Below are 25,729 nucleotides of genomic sequence, written 5' to 3'. Positions count from 1 at the left end.
GTTCTGCAAACTGTTTCTTAACAACCATATTCGACATCCCCGTCATCAATTCCCTCCTTCTTGTGAAAACCTCTTTCCCTAGTGCAATTCTCCTCCTCACTTCTTACTACCTTCCTTCATACTCCTTCGACCATTTTGGTACAAAACAATCCTGAGCCATGAAATCTGTTCCACCTGCTCTAGCTTTTGCCCTCCTATTTTATTTAGATTAGCTTTTATCTTTCTGAAAAATCGCCTAACCTTTGTTTTATTTACATTTATTCTCATCCCATATCTATCACACTGAATTTCCAATTCACTCAGAAATGCTTGCAACCCCTTGCCCGAATGACAAACTAAAGCTCGGTCATTGACAATTTTATGAATTACCCCGACTTTCATTCCTACCTCCAGTTCTTCCAAATCCGCTTTAATTCTTTCCTCCTCCGCATATATGTTGAACAGCACCGGTAATAATGGACAACCCTGCCTTCCACCTTTTCCTAACCCTGGCCATCTGGACTCTCTGTTCCCCATTCGCACCTGAGCAGGTAAATAGGACCCGATTGTATTTTATATTCCACTCAAATAGTGATCTCATTACTGCAATGGCATCATGCATGCCTCTCCTCCTCCTGAACGCAATCCCTTATTATTTGCCCTACTCTCTACCCTTTTCTTAATGATCCTTAGAACCACTTTAGCAGCATGAAAAATAAACTTATTGTCCAATAGTCCTCACATGATGCAGCCTTTACCTTTTTATGAAACAGGAACTAACAAATGAAGGAACATGATGAAGTCTTCCGACCAAATTCCTATTTTCTGAATTAGGCCATAAACACTCTTCCTCCCCCCCTTTTCCTAGACCTAAGCCTTTGATATGTGAGTAGCAAAGACTTGGCGGATAACCCAAGAACACTGTATAGCATGCGCTGGCAAAAACACAAACCTTTCAATGTTGATACAGTCGACTTCAATTGTCTGGAAGACATGAATAATAAAATGCCAACCAATTCAAACAGAAAATTACAAAGTGATGGCTAATTTGCTAGCGGTTGTGCCCTCAAGGCCAGGGTTCAATCACCTCCAGATGCAAGGTATTCCTCCAGGGCCACCCTCTCGTTCAGCACGCGCAAGTACTCGGTGGGGTGCTCCAGATCCAAGAGCAGCTGGGTGGCCTTCTCATAATGCTGGTTAGCCCTTTGAAGCATTCGCTGAGCCAGGTTCCCCCTCCCTCCACCCCCTTTCCTCTTGTGGTACTTGAAGTGGTCGTCCATGCCCTCCGCACCGGCAGCAAGGATCCTGACGGGAGCACAGCCTCAAGTTTAATCATTTGAATTAACAAACATTTACTGATAAAAGGGTCTCTATTCCCTGCAGGGCTGCATGCTGTACCCTACACCAGGAAAACAGAAAATTGCACAGATTGGGTGCATCCAAGCGTCACCAAGATTCAAACCCAGGGAGCAACAAAATAGGAATTCATGGGTCACCCAATCTGTTAACTAGGGAAGGGGGTAGTTTAACAAGTCCTCAGGGGGGTAAAAAAGAAAAACCAATTATTTTGGGTAAATCGCTCTATTTTTCAACATTTTCTCCTTTAAGTTCAATGCGCTTTTTCCAACAAGAATTTCCCCAACTTTTATAAGCCATCCAAAAATAGGGATTTTGGAACGACCTCAATACGGGCATCTGTGTGCAGGCGTTGACCTCCTTGTTTGACCTGGATCATTTTCCACAGAGCCATTTTTTCATGTTTGGAAATTAATAAAAAAGTCACTCAGGGACAAAATCTGGTAAATAAGGTGAATGCTGTAATAATTCAAACTTTAATTCAATAATTTTCGCCTTCAAAAGAGTGCAAGTTTTCACCTGTGCATTGTCTTTAAGGAAGAGAATTTTTTTTGCCAAATGATATTTTCCTTCATTTATTTGTTATACAGGTGCAATAGTGGCTCACAATACTCTTCATTTATCGTTTGTCCTTCTTTTCAGCAATCAATGCAGACAATTCCATGCACATCCCAAAAAACCGTGGCCATCTCTACCTTGTCGGCCGATTTCACTGTCTTCGCTCTCTTTGGAGCTGGATCGCCTTGAGAAAGCCACTCTTTTCATTGCTGCTTAGTCACTGGAGTATATTGATGTATCCAGGTTTCGTTTACAGTTATGTATGGGCGCAGTAACTCATCAGGATTGCCATGGAAACACCCCAAACCAGCCTCCGACTTGGACTATACGATTGCATTTATTCTCCTCCATGAGCAAACACTGCACCCATCTTGCCGAGATATTTTTAACAGGCAATTTTTCATGCAGAATTGAAAACACTGTATGTGCCTTGTAATCTGTGGCCTCAACTATTTCATCAATTTTGATTTGTCGTTCACTCCAAACCAAGATTTGCCCTTTTGTCATTCATTTCAGGGGAAGTCACTCCCCATGGATTTCCTGAACAATTATCATAATTTCATGGATGTCCAGCCACGTTTACTGTTGCATACACACCAGCAGATGTGCCATGAACTTCATTTAACTCGGCTTTGATCCCTTTCAGTGTCTTCAAGTCTTATTAGAAGTGCTCAATCACCGCACAAAGCTCATTTTTGCAAATTTTATAAATAAACAAAAGTTTGTTGATTCAATCAATTATGAAGGTGAATCCATGCAATGGACTTAGCGGAAACTTTAACGGCAGCCTGGTGTGAAATGAGGCTCACTAAAAGGAAACCTTTTCCAATGATATGAGCACCATCTCTAAACATCTATTTAACTCTACCATGCGGTGATGGTCAGGTAAATTTATTAACTTGGTGGGCATCTTGCGTGAAAGGGTGCATAATATTTGGCATCAATGTTTCGACACAAGAAAGGTGCCAGCAAGACGGGTGTCATAATGGCTAACCACAAAAGAAATCACGTGACCTGTTCCAAGCTTCCTCCACTAATGCTTCAGCAAAATCCACCAGAATGTAGGCATCGTTTTAACACTTAAGGCAAAACATGGATATGCTCGTACATGCTTGAATCCAAGGAACCATCCAAGCGATGGGCCGCCAGTGGGGAGTCTGCACCAAAGAAAGCAAACATCATTCCTTCAGCTGGGAGGGTTGTGGTGATTGTCTTTTGGGATTCCCCAGAATTAATCTTCATTGACTATTTGGAAACTGGTCAACCTATTAGAGGTGTACACTCTGGATTGTTATCAAACCATTTGCAAGCAGAGCTGAAAGAATGACATCACCAAAAAGTCCTCTTCAATCACGGCAACGCACCTTCTCTCACTCCTCTGCAGTTGCGTCTGCAAAATTGATGGAGTAACTATTCCAACTTGTTCCCCATCTCCCCATTTCCCCCCCATACTCTCCAGATTATGCCCTCTCAAGCTACTCACTACACACTCTCCAACAAGGCTGGTGGACAGGAGACTTTATTCAAATGAAGAGGTTGACTGCGGAAACATATGTCTATCTCGCAGAATTGAAAGAATCAACAAACTACTGGAGTATGAGCCAACAATGAGACTATGTCGAAAAATCAAAATGGCTTATCCCACAAAATTCCGAAGTTTTCATTCTTTCACTGAAATTTCAAACCAATTACAAATATACAGCCTGACTCACACTTAAAGGGAAATATTAGCAGTATGCCAATGGTTGACGATTGAAATATCGATTCTTATGCCAAGGAAGAGGCCATTAAAATGAAACATTTAACATTCATGAGTACGGCAGTCATAATTAAAACTATATGATTCCATCATTACTCACCTAAATTTTTCACAGAATTTAACAGCAAGACGATGATGAATCAGAGCAGCACGGTAGTGATAGAATGGTGACCGGATGTCATCGTCACTCCCAACCTCGCACGCCTTCAAGGCTCTCATGAAAGCCTCGATCACTTCCTCCGAGTCATCTACCACCTGGAAGGGGTGAAAGCAAAAGGGCCTCAAAAGTTCAGAGAGAAAGAATGTCCAGTGAAAAATCAATCAATCAATAAAGTTTGCAAAAGGATTGGTTGAACAAATATAGGATGTCAAAGAAAAATACAGTTGCAAATATTCATCAACAGAGTAGGACATATGTTTTAACAGATGTTCACAAAGTTTTTTTAAATATTGGCATATGATTGAGATTCCTCAGAAAGTCAGACAACTTTTTAAAAATAATTAGGCCCAAGTGCTGCATTTTTAGTGCTTACAAATGATTGGTGCAGGTTTTTAGAGACTCTGGTATTACAAGTATTTTCATTTTCATTGCTATTGTAGAATTGGACGTAGCACTTAACGCTGATGTTTATTGCATACATATGCATACATGGAAGATGCATGCAGAGACACTTTTTAAAGAGGGGGGGGCGAGAAGGTGCACTGAAAGATGCAATGCACATTATTCGAACAGCCCTTTTTTGTATTTAAGGACTTAGTAATTTGATTTTAATTTCAGCAGAAACTTCCTGATACACCAAGAACATCAACCATAACAGGTCACCGTGGGAGCAGATTGGTGCGTGAACATTAGTAGGACAACTAAATTTATTCTATGGGATAAACTAAGCTCAACACTCGAGCTTCATTCCAATGCAAATGTTACAACGCTCTCCCCAGCAAGTCCTCCGAATACATTTTAAAATAAAGTATTCAACATCCGAAACAATCACAATAAGCAGACAAAATCCCCGTGAAGAATAACATAATAAAATAAATATTAAACATAATAAAATAAATATTAAACATAATGAAATAAATGGTGAAATGACCACCTACCTCCTTTGTATGAGTAGTTCACTGCATATTTAATAGTGCATCACATCCAATTGTGTGCTATTTTAAGGGTCCAAATGATCAGAGCTTTAAAAAGCCAGAATGTACCCCAGCCAAATTTATGAAATTGTTCCTTCATTAGTTAAGCATTGAAGTTGGAGAGCAAAAACTAGAGTAAGTGGAATATTTTACTTATCTCAAAAGTGCTAAGAAATTAAAGTCAGAGTCACTTTAAAATTTAAGCTCCAACTGTTAATTATGATGCCAATGAAAACTATGACGCACTTAAAACAAAATTTAAGAGAGTATTTAACTAGTACTGTCCTTGCCATGGGTAATCAATTGGGTAGATTCAGGCATATGACGTTATGGAAGGCAACCTACTGGTGGATAGATTGTTAGATAATCATACCATTCCACTATAATAAAAAGTATACTATGATCGTGGTATGGACATTACCCAGTAGTCTTTAGGTTAATTGTGGACAGAAGCACCAGTTTCTGTACAGTTTTCTCAAACAGAGGGTGGAATGATGGGTGTATTTGCAGGGGGGAGGAATTAGAAGGTATCAGTGGGGCAATTAGCAAACAAAATGCACATTCACACACAAATGACCGAATAGCAGTATTCAGTGGAGTGGGGGAGGAGGAAGTGCTTCTAATGTGATGCCATTATCACGGAAATGAGTGCCATCACCTTTGGCCAGGCACAGACACTGTGCCGAGTACCTTTGGCCTTGCTCCTATTCTTCAGCCTATTTGGTGGCATGGTTGACCTTCTCCCTGGACCAATTCCCCTTACCAGTGGGGCCCAAGTGGTCAAGAGAATGCACAAGCCCTTCACATGACGTTGAGGTTCAAGGGAGAAGCAAAACTAATCAGCGACATCATGAGGAAAAGAAACTTATTGGCAGCATCAAAGAAAATAGAGGGAAAATTCTTGAAAGACAACACGTCTTCCCTTTGAGGAACACAAGTAATCCATTCCATACCTCAACTAAACTGCCAAAGGACTGGAATTGCCTTTAAAAAAATAGACTAAAACTAAGAGAGGTTCTTAGCTTTGAATGCAAAATTCAAAAACTTTCAAGCTTATCCAAAAGAATTCCATTGACACCCTTCAAGAATCTGGAATTCACAAAATGTCTTGCCTTGATTGTAAAAACTCTCATGTGCAGTGGTTAAACTCATAGGAACCTCATCACTTACTTCAGTCTTGGACAGATCAACATCTGCCACACACCATACAGGTGTTTCCTTAGTATTACAATAAATGACGTACCACTTGTGAAACAAGACTTGAATCATGAAATTCATTTTTTAGGAAATCATTTCCAAATGCAAAGAATAAAAGAGCCTGACACTTGAATGCCCGGCTGGATACAAATATCTTCCGGCAGTGCCATCACGCAAGTCTTTCCGTAATGAAGCAGTTTACCTTTCCACCCTGTCTGTTGTGGGGGTCATTCAAGTGAGTGGCATAGTTGAAGAGAGCTGACGAGAGACCACTTGCCACGGCATCCCAGATCTCAGGGTGGTCTTGCCGGCCATCCAGCACATCCAACGCCCTTTGGTATGACTCAATGGCCTAGTGAAGAAGCAATCACTATTTTAAGTGCTAATCAAACTTTTGGGTTAAATGTTTTATTTAAATATACAATGTATTAGTACATAATATGTAATGTATATTTCATAATGTGATTTAACATTTTCATAATGACTTGAAAGTTACTAGAAATTCACCTCCTTTTATGCTGTATTAATATATAATGACCGACAAAATTTATCATTAAATGATTGCATGTAACAAAAGTTTGATTCTACCCTGAAAGATGTTTGAATCACGACTCCTTTGTAATTATTTTGGAGCCTTTCTTATGATTGATTCTTGCCCTGTAACACTGATTCTGCATTTTGCTAAGTAATAATTGCAACCCCTAGGCCGTATCGCTAACTAACGCTTGATCATCCACACGGCCATTTGACTTCAAGAATTCCCCACCTACTCTGTGCCCTTCCCATTCCTCCTCCCTTGCATGCATATTTAAAAGACCAGGCCGGAAGGCTGATCCTTGTCCTACTCCCCCGCACAGCACAAAATATCTTGACTTTACATTCACCCTCTTCACCCGTGCAATAGGAGACATGTTGCATATCTCCTTCCCATCTCCTGAACAATGCTCATTAATATTGCTCTGTTAACTCTGCCAAATGCCTTCCCAAAATCTGCAAAACAAATAAGACACCCCAGTGATAGTTGTTCACCAAGAGTTATCTTTCAAGTACATGGCTTCAAAAATAGTTTAAAATACATTTGTGGGGGATGGGATCCTTTGAGTATTTTCATTGCACATCTCCCATGGCATCTTGAGAATCAACACATTTATCTTTTTGCAATTTCATTCGAACAGTAGAACTTTGTTTAAGGGTGTTTTTGTAGGGAACACAAACAATGAATATTTTAACAAACTGACCACAATACTCATTAGCACCCTTATGTAACAGTTCAAGTGATTACAAGTTGGTGCAAATAATCATTTTTAAAACAATTATTCTGGTACATTCTCAAAATTGCCTTCTCTCTTTTCAAGCAGATATGCCACAAAATCAGAACTAAATCATAAAATCAATAACAATCAAATAGAAATTACAAAGTTTCCAATTTTCCTCCAAGACTTAATGACATTAACACACACTAATTGACTTGGAAGGTCGATTTGGTAGTTGATGGTGGATTTCACCCAGTACTAATCCTTTCGTACTTCTGGGTGCAAGTACTAATTAGCAACCCTTGTTTCATTTCAGCACCTGCCGCTCATCAAGCACTCTGATATCAGAGAGTGCCACACATCTGGGGCGCAAGGAGGAAAATTACCAATTAGCATAGCCACTCCCACGTACATAGCGCCAATTACATAGGGTAGGATGACGGACGACCTCTACGTGCCAAACTGGCAATTATGAGGTCTCCATTCAAATCTCAGCCAGTCAAAAGCTTGTTTCATGCCCAAGTCTGGCACATGTAACGAAAAAAAATAAATTCCAATTGAACGGCTCGAATCTCCATCTTAATACCTTGTTATATAGATTCTTTTCTTGCTTCAACAAACTGAATCTCTTCTCCGCCTGGATTATGCCCGCCGCCCTGGCTGCCACCCCTGCTCTATGGGCTTGCAGCTGCATCAGCCGCCCAAGGTTTGAATGCAGAAGGGACATGTTTTGCTTGTCTTGTATGAAACTGAATGCCTTGATCCCAGCTTCAAAGTGCTCACCACTCAAACACGCCAACTCTTTCATAGAAAGCAATGACAATGGCACAGCCCTGCCCTCAGCACCACCGTCCACTCCCTCCTCTTTCAGCAGATTTGCTGCAAAGGATTAAAAACATGTCCAATATTCCATACACAGTAACAAAAAAACATTTGACATAACAACTACTTTCAGTAATTTTTCTAATAATTGCATAAGTTTTCTAAAGTTGGCAAATCTGCAATGCGAGCCAAGGCATGCACAAAACAATAAGAGCATGAAAATTGTGTTCCTCCCAGCGATGGAATATACAAAACTGATGAATGAGAAAATTCAAAGAACTTTTTGAGTCAAGTGAAGACTTCTAGGTCACAAGCTCCAGCAATTAAGACTTTAACAAGAAGATTAATTTTTATATTTATTTCTCTAAAGAACATGGTTTTAAAGTGCCTTAAATTAATTTAAAATATCCCTCTTTTACAAAAACCACTGCACCTGTTACACAGTTTGTTTGTTACGGGTATATTTATGAACTATTTAATTTAAAGAAAAAATCAATTACAACCATAGATAAAAAAAGACATGAATAAGAAATTTGCCGTCTCCGGCATAACTTTATGGACTAAACATAACATAATGAAATGAAATTATTGGTATGATGACATTCAATGTCGTAAACTTGGGTGGTGTTTTTAAATTAAGTGTGAGGAATTACAAAGCCAATTATTCCATTTCAATACACAAATATAAACTTACAAAAGAATAATTAAAAATACATTTAGGGTTATAATCTCAACTGGACCACATCAATTCACAAAAATATTAAATGCCATATTTCCCAGTCCATAAGATGCACTTTTTTTCCACCAAAATGTGCTCTGATAGCTGCCTGCATCTTATGGGGCTATGACGATAAAACTTTGACCTTTGCAAAGTAAGCCAATTCATCAGGATTATACTCACTCCAAGGTATTATTTCCCCACATCAAGCGTGGTGCCATGTTTGCCTTCATTACAAATATTTGAAACATCAGTTTTGAGTCAGCAGTAAGCAATACGAGTTTTAATATTTCGTTGAGAGCACTTCCTCAAAAAAGTTCCAAATAAATCGTAAATGTATACAATGTGGCATTGTTTAGTTTCATCTCACGTGTGGTGCTGCTGCGAAACCTATATGCGTTGTTGGGCTAATGGGAATACAGAGCTCCCTTCTGCTATTGCTTTCATTCATTGTATCTCTCCAGATAAACTTTAGAGCCTTCAGGTACTCAACCTTAACTAGGATGAAAGTGTCATAAAGGCATAGAAAATGGTTGCTTTTAATATGAATTTCTAAAAATATCAAAATAATAACAGAAAATCAGCATTGCATTAAAAATTAAAATCAAGATAACCTCATGGGATCTCAAGAAAGGAAGACTGGCTCAGAGTATAGCATTTAAACTTTGATTTGTGTGTTATGTGAAGTCAGGTTAATTCTTATAACCAATAATAAGCTAATTTCCATGTCCCGAGTCATTCTTTTCAGCAAAGGAAGAAGGCAGCCAAAAGGCCCCACCTCCAACTGAGAAGATGACACGAGAATGGAGGGAGCACAAGGTGGATTTAGTAAACGCAGATCCTGTATAGCCAAAGCTCAAGAAACACGCAAATAACTCACAAGAAGAATGGGATTACTGTTTCAACAAAAATGATTATGATTGCAACGAGAAAATTAGCACTAGGTGTTTCCATTACTGAATCTTCTGGGACAAAATCATGGTCTGAGAAATTCACAAAAAGAAATGGGCGCATACCTACGAGAATAACAATTTCACAAAAACTGCCACTTGGATCCAAAAGAAAGGTCATCTGGCACCAACTCATGGCATCATACCTACAGGAAGAATGAACCACCCATTGATTTCTGGTGTCTGTGATTGATTGAAAAAGTCATGACAAAAAGTACGGCAGTCTGAAAGCGTTTCCAGCCTAACAAATAAACGAGACATTTTTACAATGCTACAATTTTAGAGTGTAAATATCATTCACCTTGATCAGAAATTTGACCTCGATCCCTCGATGTCCAACTGAGTGCTTTAGCCAGTCCAGCCACAGATGCATCCTCAAACACTCTCAGATTTAGGCTTATTTTACCTGGTTAAAACACTCGCACAGAAATCGAGGGATCCGGGTTCAAATCCCAGTCAAGGTTAATGATTTTACACTCTGAAATTGTTGCGTTGCAATGCTCATTTGGCGGGTGATTCCATTAAAACTATCTTCTGCAGTTTCTTGGATTTCGAGAAATTTTTTCTTCAAATTTATTTTTATTTTTCAACCTAGTCTCCAATTGAGTCGATACACTTTTTCCATCAATGCTCTAACTTTTACAACCCTTCCAAAAATAGTATTTCACATCTTTATCTGAAAAATAGGCGTTTACATAGGCGATTATCTCCTCATTCGATAAAAATCACTGTCTTCCAAGTGAACCAGCACCTTCCCGGCCGATGGAACCAGGGTAATAACTAATAGTTAATGACTAATTGGTTGCATGCTAAAGCTATCTATTTGCTTTTGCTTCGAAAGGAAAACATCAAATTTTCGGGGCTAATAGATGCGAGGGAGACAATAATGGGAAAGCATGGATTGGACAAAAATATTTCAATTAAATCATTAAATACATTTGACAAATTTTGATTTTGTGAGATTCGAAATCTTTAAGTAATTCCAGATGCTTGAAACTTGTTTGTGTGTGTGTATATATATATATACACACACACGCGCACACATATATATATCTCAATGATATAGAAACACTCACAAGAGCAATATAACATTTGGACGGCACAATAGAACAATAAAATAGATAACACTTAAAAGGACACTCATATTGTAAATTGTTAGAGCTTCCCTTCTCCGAGGCCTTCTTCAACTAAGACTGAGAATTTTCTAAGAGAGTCATTGAGTCTAGGGAGGGGAAAGGGGAAGGTGCAGGGAATGCTGGAAGGGGAATTAAAGAAGGCGGTTAAAGGTTGGAATTTTAAAAGATCCGAAAGCCAGTATGTGTGTGAATTCTTGAGATCCCATCTCTATATTGGTGGCTGATTCGGGTAGGGATTCTAGGATGCTAAGAGCAAAACACTGGTCGAATGAATGGTTGTGCGATTTGCGTGTGAAGGGATAGGAAGAGAAGAGAGTGAGGCAGAATTGCATGAGTACTGGTGATTATTCATTCGAATGGATAAGGGAGCAATGCATTCGCCGATGTGAAATGAAGTGCATTGATTGCATGACAAAAGATAGATAATGTTTTTTGAGAGGCAATTAGCGTGGGAACGAGGTGAGGGGGCAATGAGGGGATATGGGGAGCAGATCTAATAAGTAGACATGTTTTACATCGGGGCGGTTGCAGAAGATTAGAACCAGGTGATTGAAATTAATTCCAAACAACACAAGGATCAAAAAATAAGCAATATTCACAAGGCAACACAATATGCCACCTATTTGTAAGTCGAAACAAGACATAGGTTTGTCTGCTCTTTTATTTGCTGTACAAAGGAACTTTTAGGAAATCAAGAATAAAAAAATAAGAGAATGAATGAAATAGAAATTTCTTGTTTTGTTTGCTTAACTTGCTTTGTTAGTATTGCTGCTCAGCTGTTCTAGACACCCTCCAAGTTCTATGAAAGTGCCGCCTGCATGGTGATTGTTTCAAACCTGAATTGAGTTATGCTTTTATAATTTAGAATTTTATCAAGAAAATTATCCATGGAGAAGAAAATCGTATACAGCAATGTTTAAGCTAGAGGTCATCAATTTCTTGAAAGAAATAGGAAATCACGAGGCTGCCAGGAATTATCCATCAATAAATGTTTTAAATCAAAGTTACGTTCTAGTTGGGAAAAGTGGATGATGTCTGATATGAAAGACTACACAGAATCGGGAAGGATTAAAAGAGTGTCTTATGAATAAATAAATAAGCCGGTGAATCCTGGAAAGTTGGCAGGGTGTCAGAGTGACTTGTGTAAAAAATGGATTTGAAAACACGTTAGGCAATATTTCAACGCCAGTGCTATAAGATGAGGATGAGTTAACTTCGGAGACTGAACTCGGTGATGTTGCCTGAAGAGATAATGAATGCATCGTCATTGTTTTCCATCATCTGAACATTTTTGTACAGATGACGCACACGTTATCCATGGGAAAATATGGTACTCTATTGCAGATAATGTTTTAAATGTTCATTATAACCCAAATAATTTCTGAGGTAGAGACATCCATGGGATTCACCGACAGATGAGTGATTTGAGGAGGAGAGACTGTAAGCACCACCATACAAAGTGGTGAACATCTATCATATACAATGTTTGATATGATACAATGCCTCCCGTTCCCCTGGAGCTAAGCACACAAAAGGAAAGTTACAAGCCCATGCTTTTATAGTGACTTAGATCATAGATGGGTGATATTATAATTGACTCAAGAGGTAATCTTTTTAAAGGGTGTGGCACCTTTGAAATTAAACATCTGAAGAAGACACCAGCAAAACTCATGTCTTTTCCCTGCAATGCATAAGCGTCAAGTACCAGCTTACCTTCAAATTTGCCATTGTACAGCACTCCCAGTTCATTGTGGATGTTGCCAAGTCTCTGCAGCAGCATGTCCCTCTGGGCATCAGCCGCCGATTGGTTGCTCAGCCTTCTCGATGACTTGCTGTGTGACGATGAGCGAGTCAGGGAAAAGGCGTGCTGATAGCAGCAACAGCTTATCAGGAGCATCTCCTCAATGCTGCCCACAAATGCCTGGTTGATGAATGACATCAATTCCCCTTCACCTGGAAAGCAACCAATTTATCAGCCCCCAAGGTCTGTATGAAAAGTAACGGCAACAATGTTTTCTGACGTGTGCATGAAGTGCTGAATTCAGACCGTCGGTGAAAATGAGGGTAAAGAAGACCTCTATGAAACAATTGCGGAGCCAAGCCGTACGAGAGAGCGAGATGGCAAAGGAAGAATGGATAGAAAGCTACGGCCTGCAAAGTAATGACAAAAAGAAAAAGAGCAATAGCGAGATGGCTTATAAACTGGTGAAGAGGCAATTCAGAGCAAGAAAAACAAAATCGAAAAACATCGGAGCCACTAATGGAAAAATATGAATAGATGATGGCAACATTGGGAATAGACAGAAGGAATACATTGAAGTACTCTATCGAGCTCCCATACCACTAGAAGATGGCTTAATTAAAGATGAAAGCATGATAGGGAGCCACGGGGTCGGGGTCCGCAGATATTGAGAAGCGAATTCGAGAGAGCCGTGGCCGACCTGAGAAAGAACAAGGCACCAGGAGTTGACAAAATAAACGGAGAAATAATCAAGGCACTCGGGGTCAAAGCGAAGGATACCCTCTATGGAATAATCAAAGATAGCTGCGGCAGCTGAAAGATGCCAGAAGACTTCGAGCAAAGTAAAATGGTTGCTATACCAAAGAAACCGAAAACAGATAAATGCAAAGAACACAGAACATTGAGCCTGGTGACTCAAGCATCAAAAATCCTCAATCGGATAATTAGCCAAAGAATAGAAGGAAGGATAGAAGAAAAACTCTCAGAAAACCAATTCGGATTCAGGGAAAACCTAGGAGCAAGAGAGGTGATTCTCAGCTTGAGAGTTCTGGCCGAAAACATGAGACACGTAAAGAAGCCATTATAAGTGGCATTTGTGGACTTGGAGAAGGCCTTCGACAACATCAAATGGAACAAGATGTTCAAGATACTAAAAACGCTTGGATTGCACTACAACGACAGAGGAATTTTCCATAACTTCTACAAAAAACAGGTTACAACAATGCAAAGGAAAAATGGAAGAAAAATATAAGCCAAAATAAACAAAGGAGTAAGACAAGGATTAAACCTCTCGCTAGCAGTATTCGACGTATACCTGGAGGAGGTAATAAAAGAAACACAAGAATTGGGTATCAAAGGAGTCAGGGTAAATGGAGAAGAAATCCACATGCTCTGGTTTGCAGATGAAATCGCAGTAGTGGCGAAAACGTGAGAGGAACTGCAAGCAACTCTAAGTACTATGGACCAAGTACTGGGGGAATAAAATATGACCACCAACAAGAAAAAAACTAAAATCCTTATGTACGGAAGAGAGAAGCTGAATGCAGATATCACAGGGCGAGGGGTGAAACTAGAGCAAGTGGAATCCTTCATCTACCTGGGCAGCAGCATAACATGGGATGGAAGAAGTTTGACTGACACGAAGTGAAGAATAGCCCAACCTAAGAATAAAACACAGTAATCAACCCAAAGGATGGTTTGGTAGGTGATGGAACAGTTCACCCAGTACTAAGCCCTGCACGGCATGTGAAATTCACACATCGGGGTAGGGGGCCAGTTTCTTTCCCTGAGCCGGTTATGGTTTCCCAGGAAAATCTGGTACCCGAAAAATCACATAGCTTGGGTGGATCTGCAGGTGCTGAGAATGCCCGGGAATTGAACCCGGGACCATCTGGTCAGTACTCCAGCGCTCTACCCCATGGACTACCATGACCCAAATATATAGCTTATATAGTTAGTTATATGCTTTCGCCATATAAGAATTTTTTGAAAGTCTCACGGGTGCGAATAATAATGTATTGAATTTAGCACTATTGGACATAGACAAAAACAGTTCAGTTTCAGCTCAGTTCATATATACACACACACACACAAAGGAGTCAGAGGAGGGATGTCGCCACTTACTGGTGGTGGTGGTGTTCTTCTTCCAATCTTCTCTCAGCACCAGGGGCGAGGGTGCATTGCTTTCACTCAAAAGAAGGTCCTCTTCCATGTGAGCACCAATCTCAGCCTCAGACTCACTCAGCGCCCCAACAAAGTTGGCCCTGATGCTCTCCAGCTGCCGCCAGTGCTTCACAACCATGAAGGCGGCATCCCCCGCCACGCCCAGCACTCCGGACCGCAACTCGTCCACGTCCTCCCACCGCCCATTTGCGCCCTCGCACTTGCTGCGCCCGTGCCCCCCCCTGCTCCCCATGCCACACTCCTTCAAGTTCTCCTCCCGGAGGCTCTCAAGGATCTTGCAGCAGTGGAGGGCCCTCATCACCATGCGCAGGGAGCCACCAAAGCTCCCCATCTGGTTCTCAACGTCCGTCAGTGTCGCAAACACATAGGCGGCCTTCTCATAGAGCAAGCCCTTCAAGATTCCACCCCACCGCTCCCCACCTTCACCCTTCTTCTGCTCCACCTTCCCCTTGATGACCTTGCCTTTGGGGCCGGCACTTTTGAGTCCAGACGGCGCCTCATCCAGGCGGGAGTGTGGCATTGGGATGGCTTGGTATTGGCATGCCATTTTGGGCTCCTCTTCGTCAAACCTCTTCCTCTCACCAGAAGAGGTTTCTTTTGCTGCACTGTGCTTCTCCTTCCCATCCGGAGATACCGCGGCAGGATTCAGGTACTGGAGGCACGAGAGTCCAGCCATTATGTGGTCTAATGCCAAAATGCAACGGTCCTTGGTGGACATATTGTCATAGTAGGATGCCGTGCCATGCTTCACACTTCTACTTCGCTTGTGACGTTCCCATCTTGTTGACCTCTTTGATACGCAGAGTGACTGCACGGCCACCTTGCGCTCTGCGCAATCATTCTGTGCTTTGGACACGGAACCTAAAGGAAGAAAAGATCTGAATGATAACTTATCAACTCAACTTTACTAAACTTCTCCGGTGAAATCCATTAAAATTAGTGAATTTAAGATGGTGAAAATATTTCAATCCAATACTAAGAAAAACATTTTCCATTGCCTCCTATCAAAACATAAAATTTTTTAACAATGGTGTTAAGATAGCAAAATATAGATAGCAAAAAATCCACTTGCCACCCTCAGCGTCTAAAAAATAATTAGTTGTATTTAAATGCATGCTCTTCCACTAACCTTATCTGTTTTGATATAATAACCCATTCTTTCCGAATGACCTCATTCGTGTTCTGTTCATCTGTTTTTAAGTTTGCCTTTCAGTCCCTCGTCCCTCTCCGCGGGGGCAAATTCCTGCTACCTGCAACGTTGGGTCGCATTCCCTGCCTTTTACACCCTCCTCGGGGGATATTGTGTTTTGTGGTGCATGTTCATGTGGTAGTGGTGTTTCAATTTCTTGCTTGTTTTGTCCTGGCTTCCGTGTTGTAGGATGGCTTTCGTGCTGCATCCTGGGGTGCAGTTCTTTGTTGGTTTGCGGTATATGTGTTTGCATGAGTGTTGGATGAAGGGATTTTTGCATGAGTGGGTGCGCTGCTGTGGGTGTAATTTTCCAAGTTGTGGTTTTGCATGTGGTATTGTTCTTTTTTATGGTTGGTGACCTAACACCCCCGCCACACGCCCTTGCGGCGGCTTGCGGGGTATTATGTAGATGGAGATGTAAGTCATGCATAAAAAATTACTTAGAAAAATGTACACACCCTACCTAAAAAATTATAAAAAAATACTCTCATTGCACCAGAATTTACTGATTATTATAATAAGCTGCACATCATCTTTTGGCAAGTGAAATTTGAATACATGCTCATCACCATTCATAATACGCACCCATGCGTCAACTATCCTCCTAGCACCAAATAACCCCTCTTAATTTCCTGATGTAACAATCCTCATATGTTGGATTTTTTCGATATGGATCCAAACATGCTCTTCCTCTCGTCTTTTCTTCACTGACTTAAATTACAAAATACGTGCAGCTCATGTTTGTGGACTGATATCGATGGAAGTGCATTGTCTTTTCTCACCCCTCTTTTTGCTTAACCAGCTCCAGTCAACGTCACACACATCTTTGCAAAACAACTGTCAAGGGGAGCACCCTCCAGATATCACTGTTATCACGCACCAAGCCGAACCAGACCACTTTCTTGGGATTTTTGTTTTTAACGTTTCAGCATGATCTAAACACTGTGAAATTTCAACTTTGTAGCGCATTTCAAGTGTTACCCAATTAATATTTGATGCGTATGCAATCCTCATAAGGGGGAATTATATGAATGGAAATCAAATGATTCAGTTGCATGCATTCCACGGGGTTCATTTGCACGCGCTTCATAGAGTTTCATTGGGATTGGACAGGATGTATGATCAGTTCAGAATAACTGATCTCCAAGAGAAAAGTATTGAGAGTGCTCATCTCTAGCTGATGCAAAGTGGAAGTACAAAGGGATTTCTGGGCTCAAATTTCAGCATGTGTGGAAGATTTTTTCCCACGGCCAACTATACTAGTAGTGGTCGATAGGGAGTAGGCGACCAACCGCTGAAAGTTCATTTGCACCATAAGAGGGATAGTTAGGTGATTTGGAGGAGGTAGCCTTTCCAAGGAATGAGTACAGAATGAGTGGAGGAAAGGCCAGTGCTGGGTTTGGCCTGCTCTTTACAATGAAAGGCACCTAGGGGTCACACATTTTAACGTCCCATCCAGTGGACGGCACACTGCCCTCTTAAGTGCTCTCCACACAGCACTTATACCAAGTTGAGATCGGGGTATCACTGAAAAGTTCATTCAACAACGAGATTCAAACCTAAGCCCTTGGGGTACGAAACCAGAGAACGAGCCACGACACCAGCCTACTCCTTTCACAATGAAATGTCTCAGCATTGTGAAAGCACACACACTTCAGGGAATGTCTCCACCAACTTTGCAACACATTGATGCCGGTGCATTTTCCACTATTTCAAAGAGTTCATGATTCCCATTGCATTCTATAAGTAAACAGGTATTTTCATGAGCTCTCCTTCTTCCTCTACGCTAACTCTAGGTCATTAGCAAATTTAAATACATGCTGATTCAGACTGCATGGAACTAGGGTTTGTCTGAATCATGCAAAATCTGAATTATCTTGGATTTTGACAAACATAACCCCATGCAATCTTCATACAACCCCCTCTAATCTTAAGCATTGTAGATTTACAATGACTTTTAGCTATTCTATATAATACATTTAACCCAATAGTACAAGAAGATTACTACCAAATAACCTCATTAAAATATATCTCCAATTTTTAATTGCATCTAAAATTTTCTATTATATATTATAATTAATCAATGAATAATACAGTTGGTAGTAATTCAAAAGAACAGAGAAACCTCATAATACAAGCTAAATCAGTTCCATGATCTTCCTCGTGATGTAAAACACTCATTTAGTGAAACAAGTTTTTGCATATAAATTAATGTAAAATACGATTATGTGTTGCATGCCAAAAGAAGATAAATTATATAAAAGATTTATTCAAAGAAAATAATGTACATTATTTAGGATAGTAGATTACGTTCAACTTTTTTTCCATCGCAGAATGAAACAACCGGGAATGCAAACTCGATTTGTAAAAGCAAAAAAGAAACTAAATACATAGTTTATTATTTATGATACATGCAAATTGCTTTCTACAAATAAGCTGTCTAGAGACATTGGTTTTTACCGATGCTTCAAAATTTGGTAAAAATGTAACTCAAGGATGATTGTTATATAAATTTATTAATGGTGTGCATTGCCACTGTCTAATTATGGCTATGCCTCCTGCGCATGTCACTGTGCAAAAGTTTCCAGTGACCTCCACATCTCATTTAGCCGGCTGTTTTGCACTTGGCACTTCTTGAAGGCTTGTGGAGTTTCTTTCCCACAAGATAGCAGCGCACGACGTCCTTTCATTGCCGTCTTGTGGTCGAGCAATGCAGTCTCTTCTACTGTTACTTACAGAAATATACATTCGCTTCAGCATCTTCTTCCCAAAGAGAACCGTCTCGTCACAATTGAAAACATGTTGGAGCAAGCAATCCTCAGAATCTATGAGCTATGACCTGAAGTAACCGATGAAGTTCTCTCCTGCCTTTGACTCGGAGCTTGCTGCTTCATCATGCCTCACAACGATGGCTCTGCTTGTAAACTTCTCAAACCAAGCTCCGAACCCCTTAAACACTTGTTTGGTCGTCGATGAATCTGACACCTTGTCAATGAGGTTGGCAAAAATTGTATTCTTGTTAATAGTGTTGCATTGCAATTGCTTTTCATGTATGCATATGAGAAATAACCTTTCAACACCATTGAGAATACCTGTATATAGATACTGCAGTCCCTCTATTTGAAGCATCTAACTCTCCTTAGTCCTGCCCGTGCTCTTGAAGAAAAAGCCAATCGTAGATGTCAATCGATTGTTGATGTGCGTACGCAATCAGCCATGCTCACACCTTATTCCCCATTTTCGATGATTCTACTTTTCATTTCCACCGTTATTTTTACATTTTATTTCCTTAAGGCTTCTAGGTTCTAGTGGATTTTTCTTCAGGGTCAATTTTAAAAAACTATGCACAAAATATTATTAAACTTTTCACAAAAGAACCATTAATAATAATGTGTTTGTAAACAAGTTTAGAAGAATTTGTGATTACTACCGCACTTATTTGCTAGCGGAATGAAAGCAGGAGACAAACTGCAGTAGCAGCAGGCATGAGAATTCCCCTCACCTCATCACTCATAATGTCAGAAGTCTCTCGTCAAGTGAGTTGTTTTTGGGACCAATATTTTCGCTTGTTATGCCAATTGCTTGCTGTTTGAGATGCTTGCTAAGCGAGGTTCCACTGTAACTTGCTGACAAAATGGTTTGTGTGTTTGAGTTAATTATCTCATTCATCAATCTATTTACATTATTTAGATAACTAATTAATTAAGTTTTTATTTAAGTAAATGGGAGCTAAAATTCAGAAATATGGATCTAGTTTTCTATTGTAATTATCAGTTGTAAAGGTGCAATCCAGATCTGGTTGCCGATACTCTCTGGCATACTTAAATTATGCCATCAGAAATCAAAATATTCACTCTAACAATTGGCTGCTGTTGCTATTATATTTAAGAATAGTTTAGCTGATGTTTTTTGGTGTCACAAAACAATTTGGTTTGTGACACTTGAATTCTGCTAGATTTTGGTGAAATCCTCCGCAGAGTTTTGGTGTTGATATTATACCATGGCTGCACTTGTGGATATGAAAATCATTAGCACAAAAAGTATAAAAACCCTTTCTTTAACACTTCTTCATCCAGGAACCTTGGATTCCCATCGTAAGGCTTGCAATATTTTTGGTTTTAGCTCTTTAATTCACACCCATTCCATCCATATCATGCATGGATCTCAGATTTCTGTAAATCATACCAGCCCTTGCAAATGCACTGAAAATGGTTCAACGGCATTGCTATCGGCACTCATGATGCACCTTAATGAGAAATGAAATGCCACCCAATCTGCCATAGCCTAACACTAATTGCAATAAAGCTCTCCACACATAAGTGTTTGGCAATTTTTATGCCGTATCTTGAACGTAAATGCAATGCCTTTTTGCTCCAAGTAATAGTTTATGCAAATGTATGTAACCTGTGCATGGCCTCTCTCTCTCAACTTCTAGTGCTTATTTTTAGAATCAGTTTCCTGTGAGAAGTTATAAGTGGGAAGTTCATAAGTCCTTCTGAAAAAAGCATCCATTCCAGCCAAAGTTATTGATCTCATTCTCCAATTCAGTATGGCCTGTCTATCCCTTCCATTCTGTTTTCTACTAGAAAACTAATAGCTAAAGTAGTTTAATTTCCGCTCCTTTCCTAAATTGGCTTTAAAAAGTATGGACTGTAGAGACTTTGACAGGAATAGGAGAGACTCTGAGGCATAAGGAACCATTAATTAGGGTAAGAATCAAATAAATGTGGCTTTGATTGAAACTAAACAAGAAGTTAGAATGTAATTTGGGATCAGAATATTTCCGCTGATTACAAAATCATGCTCCACATATAGGTCTTGTCTGTTCATCCTTTCTTTATGTTCCCTTCATTAATTCCCTCATAGTTAAAGCTTCTTTGCCTGATGCAATCCTTCTTCTTACATCCAAATTACTATGAATGTCCTGGTCCAAAACACTTCCAAGACAAACTGTCCCCCACACACTCGTTTTTGCCCTCCTAATGTATTCTTCACCTTAACCTTCCACTTCAGTGTAAACCTGATAATCTGTATCTTTGTAACATTACATCTTCTCATTCCATACCTATCAAAATGTATTCAATTGAACTTAGCCATAATTGCAAATCCTAGATCATCCACAAACCTAACTGATTTTATGAAATTCTCGCCCACTTTCATTCCTACCTCCAGTTCTTCCCATGCTTCTTTAATCATTTCCTCCGCACATACGTTGAACAGAACCACCAATGATAGTGGATAACCCTGCCTTAGCCCTCTCCCTAACACTACCCATCTGGACTCCCTTTTGTGCCAAATGTTCCTGAACAGTAAAGGTTGAGGATAAATCGAAAAAATAGAAAAGTAAATTTTGGGTAGATTATTCTTTTCTTTTTCAACAAAATCCCCTGCCATCCCAGCCGCAATAACTAGAAATCGATTGTTTGCTTTCCCTTCTTTTCACTTCACCATCTCCATCCTTCACCACACCCACATTTCTGAAGCCTCCACAATCTACTCCTACCATCTTCCTTCAATGACCATGTTTCAGAGTCATACAACATTCACTCATCCTTTCTCACCTCCTTACTTTCACTGCCCCTCTCATCAATTCCATCTTCTTCATGAAAGGCTTATTGGCTTCATGCAACTCTTTTTCTTAGAGCATCCTACTTAGACCATCTTGGTCCAAGGCACTTCCAAAATATTGAACAGTACATGGATCCCGTAGTGGCCAGGACTCATTTTTGTGATTAGTCCTATCATATTTACTTGATAATAAATAATTGAGGTAGTTTCCCACATGCCTTCCTCAAAAGTGTTTTCAGCGTGGCACCCTCTCTTAAGCGGCCTGGCTGACGTCCACTGGAGTCAGATGCCTCTGCAGCCACCACCTCACTGATGAACAGACACCAAGCTAACTACCTTCCATCTGGCTCCTAACCTTCGACTTATCTGGTTTCCCTTCCAGGAGTAATTGTAATCCTGTCATCAGTGCAGCTCTAAGGGTCATCAGAATCCTCGAGCCTTTCTCACCATATTAAGAAAGTAGTCCATGGGAGGCAGGGGCATATAAAATACTAATTAATCGTACACACTTCCAGACATCCTACAAAGCAGAAACTTTCAGTGTTTATCTTATGCTAAAACATTTTTTGAAATCTCAAGAAAGTGGCCTGGGTACAACCAGAAGAATTTACACTCAAGAATGCCTGCCATTAAGCATCAATTTTGATGGACACTCTGCAGAATCAAAGTAAATTTGGTATTATATTCCGGCATTCTTTTATTATGTCACTAGTACTTACAAAAATTGCATTTATGGTGAAAGGTTTCCGTAAATATTAAATAAGTTGAATTACTACCACCTACAACTATGAAATTACAACTAAATCTCTGTCTCAAATAAAATTATGCTCGAAAGGAAATGGATGAATGATGAATAAGTGGTAGAAATGGTGAGCAAAGATAACATTTATTTTTTATTAATGTAGAATGAGATGAATACGTGAAATGACAGCCTGGCTACAGAGAGAGATAGATCCAATGCACAAGAGAACTACCACAAATTTTTTGCTCCATTATTATTAATCTACCCACGTACTCTTTTAAGTTTCCACATGCTGCAACGGTGATGGTCGTTTACATTTAACACTGATACATTTAGTGGAATGTGATAGGAACATAACATGAGAAATGGTTGTAGAGAAAGTAGCATTTAAGAACATCAGCAAGAAAACTGCCAGAGCCTGGCAACCCATCTCAGTCGGATCAACCAATGAAGGCACAGATTTCAGTCATCAAGGGACTCTCGTCAACACGACTTAAAAATCAAATATCCTTCACATCCAATCAGAGATGTTTTCAATCATATCAATCTACTGCAACTACGAATGCATGATTGCCAAAGATGTCATGCACATACATTCTAGAATCAATCCAGAATGAGAGAGACAACCAATCTCAGTGGAATCACATCCATAAAATAAGTTCATGTACCTGATATCGGGAGAACCAGGTGAATGTGACCTGAATTGAGCTTTTGAGTACACATGGTTTGTATATAAAGTATTGGAAGAATTTTTGGGAAAATAGATTTCAGATATTGCTACAATGCCTCAAAATTCAAAGTACATCCCTTGAGTCAAGACTCACTTTTGCCAGTGACTTTTCCACCACTCAAAGGTTCCCTCGTACGCAAATTCTGGAAGGTCCTTAAGGTTACGCATGCAAGCTTCTTCGATGGCAGTTAAGGTGCCATGGTGGTGTCCTTTGACGGATGATTTCATTTTTGGGAATAGAAAATTTGTGCACCAAGTCACGACTGTAAGGGGGTTGGGGAATAGTCGCGATGCTGTCATTCATCAGGTGGTGGGTTACTTTGGACCAGGCCTTCGGGAGGAGTTTATTGCAGATCTTTTACAGGAATAAATTTTCAGTGATAGTGGTGTGCACTGTAATCACATCAATGCCAATACAATACGTGTGATGTTGCGCACATTCAACCAATGGCCTCAATTTAGCCCTTCACGCATTCATCAGAAAAAATTGTCACCGATACATTTTATACAAACCTTGTATGTTTTGGGTAGATCAAATCAAGGATACAATCTCGACTAATTAAATGGAAAACTCTGACAAGGACACTAGACAGCCTTTCCAAGTCAATCTTTTGAGCTGATAGCTCACATTAATGAGAAGGCAGCAAATGATGAAGTTGTCTTCATCATTTATCGCCTTCTCATCAATGGGAAGGGTGGAACGCACTGGATAAGTGGAGAGCTTCACCATGGAATCCTCTCCGAGCAATGACCACAATGGGGAGGCCAAATCGAAAAGGGGCCTCTCTGACTGCTCAAGCTGGCTCCTGCCACGTGAACTGAGTCAACTTGCTCTCCCAAATGATTTCCCTACACCACTTTAGTTAATGCATTCAATTTTAGCCCCCCTGACTCCCTAACCTATACAAGTACTCTTGCTAAACATATTCACTGGACTCATATTTTGCATGGGCCATTCAATAATCCACTAACTCACTTTGCAAGACGCCATCTCTCTCTTCCGTTTCCTCCTCCTTCAGAGCTTCATCTTCTGATTGACTGTTAACAACCGCTTCTTCGTCTTTCTCGACATTTTTTGGAGCTGGGTTCGGAGAAGTTGGGTCCATTTTCATAGGAACATATAAGTCAGACAGCATATAATGAGCTGAAGCCACAATCTGTTTTTTAATGAGAGTATAGTGTACAGAAATTTAATTAATTGATTCTCACACATCACAAAAACCATAAAATTCAAATGATTATAAATATCTCTCATATATTGTTATCATGTGATAAAACAACGGTAATCAGCCCAAAGGTCCGTTTCATAAGTGAGGATAGAGCCCACATATTACTAAACCCTGTGAGGTGTATACATCACAACAGGGTATCAAGGGGAGGCAGTTCTTATCTCTTGGCCAACCATGGTTTCCCAGGAAGATTTGGAGCCAAAAAAATCATGCAGCTAGGGTGAAGCTTAGGGTGCCACAGATGTAGCACGGAATCAAACCCAGGCCCTTGGGTAATTGGCACAGCACTCTACCCACTGCACCACCACATCTCCATGCGTGATAACGTATCAAATATAACAAAAATGGAAAAAAACATTAAAGAGTAAAAGGAGAGATTGCAAGATAAAACCTCTTAAGTATGGAATAACTTAGAACATGGTGAAGAGTTTGTAATTAATGAGGATAATAGAAACTCACATTTGACATAAGTGATCATGCAATCCATTTGTCAAAACCGAACAAATGAGATGGTGCCACAAACCGACTAGCCATCAGTTTGCCCAATTCTTCTGCCCCAGTTGGATCTTGTCTCTGCGCACCGAGGAGTTATATCAAGTGCAACACCAACAGCCCATGAGAGCCATTCAAATAATAAGTAGAGTCATACCTCTGATATTAAAAAATATTATGCAAGGCTTTGTCATCTTTGGGCAACTCAAATCTTTTCAAAGGAACAAGATATCAAGTAAATTCCAGAACATCAACAACCAATTTCCACTTTTCCCAGCATCTCATTTTTTTCAAACGAGATACTATTTTCCTTGGATTTTTTTATCCACTAATGAAGTTTAAACTTTTCTTCAATGTATTAATTACCAATTTATTAATCCAAATTTTAATAAAGAAAGCAAAAACATGACAATCATCTCACTGTTTATACACAAATAACCCTCCATAAAAATAATGGCCAAGGAAAAGTGTTTCTACAATTTTATTTTAAAAAAGTTTTTTTATAATTTTGGATCTTTGAATGCCAATTTTTTTTATGTTAAACTGTAGTTGATAAGCTCAGGCAATCAACTGGGAGTCTGAATTTGGCAAGTGAGAGGAGCCAATAATATACCAACAAGGAGGAAGCATAAATGCCAAGAACCATGCTGATTTCTTTTCTGTGAAAGCCGAGGCACATATTGAAACACAAGGTTTGATACTTTGTCCCTAGACCCAACCAAACGCCACTCTCCCGACTGAAAATTAGGCTCAAAACTCCATCCGCGATTCTATTTTATTTTTTTCTCTCAAACCCAAGAGCATGGAGATGAATTCTGATTACCATATTCCAACCCAAGTGTCTAGCATTACAGGAAAAAATGACATTATGGATCTTGAAATGGGATTACTCAAAGTAGTCAGCCCGTGGGATATTAGCTCAAGAGGAGGCCAGTTCCTTTCCCTGTGCCACTGACAGTTGGTCAGCAAGTCCCACTGCCCAAAAAACTGCA

General features: G+C 39.9%; 1 protein-coding gene across 1 annotated transcript in view; it reads right to left on the bottom strand.

The window, feature by feature from the left end:
- Nucleotides 1–25,729, bottom strand: part of LOC139692746 (erythroid differentiation-related factor 1) — a 53,474-nt gene that overhangs the window by 10,707 nt on the left and 17,038 nt on the right. Inside the window, exons 10-16 of the mRNA XM_071590993.1 lie at nt 23,993–24,173; nt 14,728–15,648; nt 12,576–12,815; nt 7,823–8,115; nt 6,186–6,335; nt 3,753–3,907; nt 1,067–1,284 (exon numbers count right to left, since the gene is read on the bottom strand). Of these exons, the coding sequence (XP_071447094.1) occupies nt 1,067–1,284; nt 3,753–3,907; nt 6,186–6,335; nt 7,823–8,115; nt 12,576–12,815; nt 14,728–15,648; nt 23,993–24,173 (2,158 nt within the window). The remainder of the gene's footprint in view (nt 1–1,066; nt 1,285–3,752; nt 3,908–6,185; nt 6,336–7,822; nt 8,116–12,575; nt 12,816–14,727; nt 15,649–23,992; nt 24,174–25,729) is intronic.

This window comes from Hetaerina americana, unplaced genomic scaffold, assembly GCF_022747635.1.
Source record: "Hetaerina americana unplaced genomic scaffold, ioHetAmer1.1.p SCAF_40, whole genome shotgun sequence".
NCBI classification, from domain to species: domain Eukaryota; kingdom Metazoa; phylum Arthropoda; class Insecta; order Odonata; family Calopterygidae; genus Hetaerina; species Hetaerina americana.
This window is presented reverse-complemented; position numbering and strand designations above follow the sequence as displayed.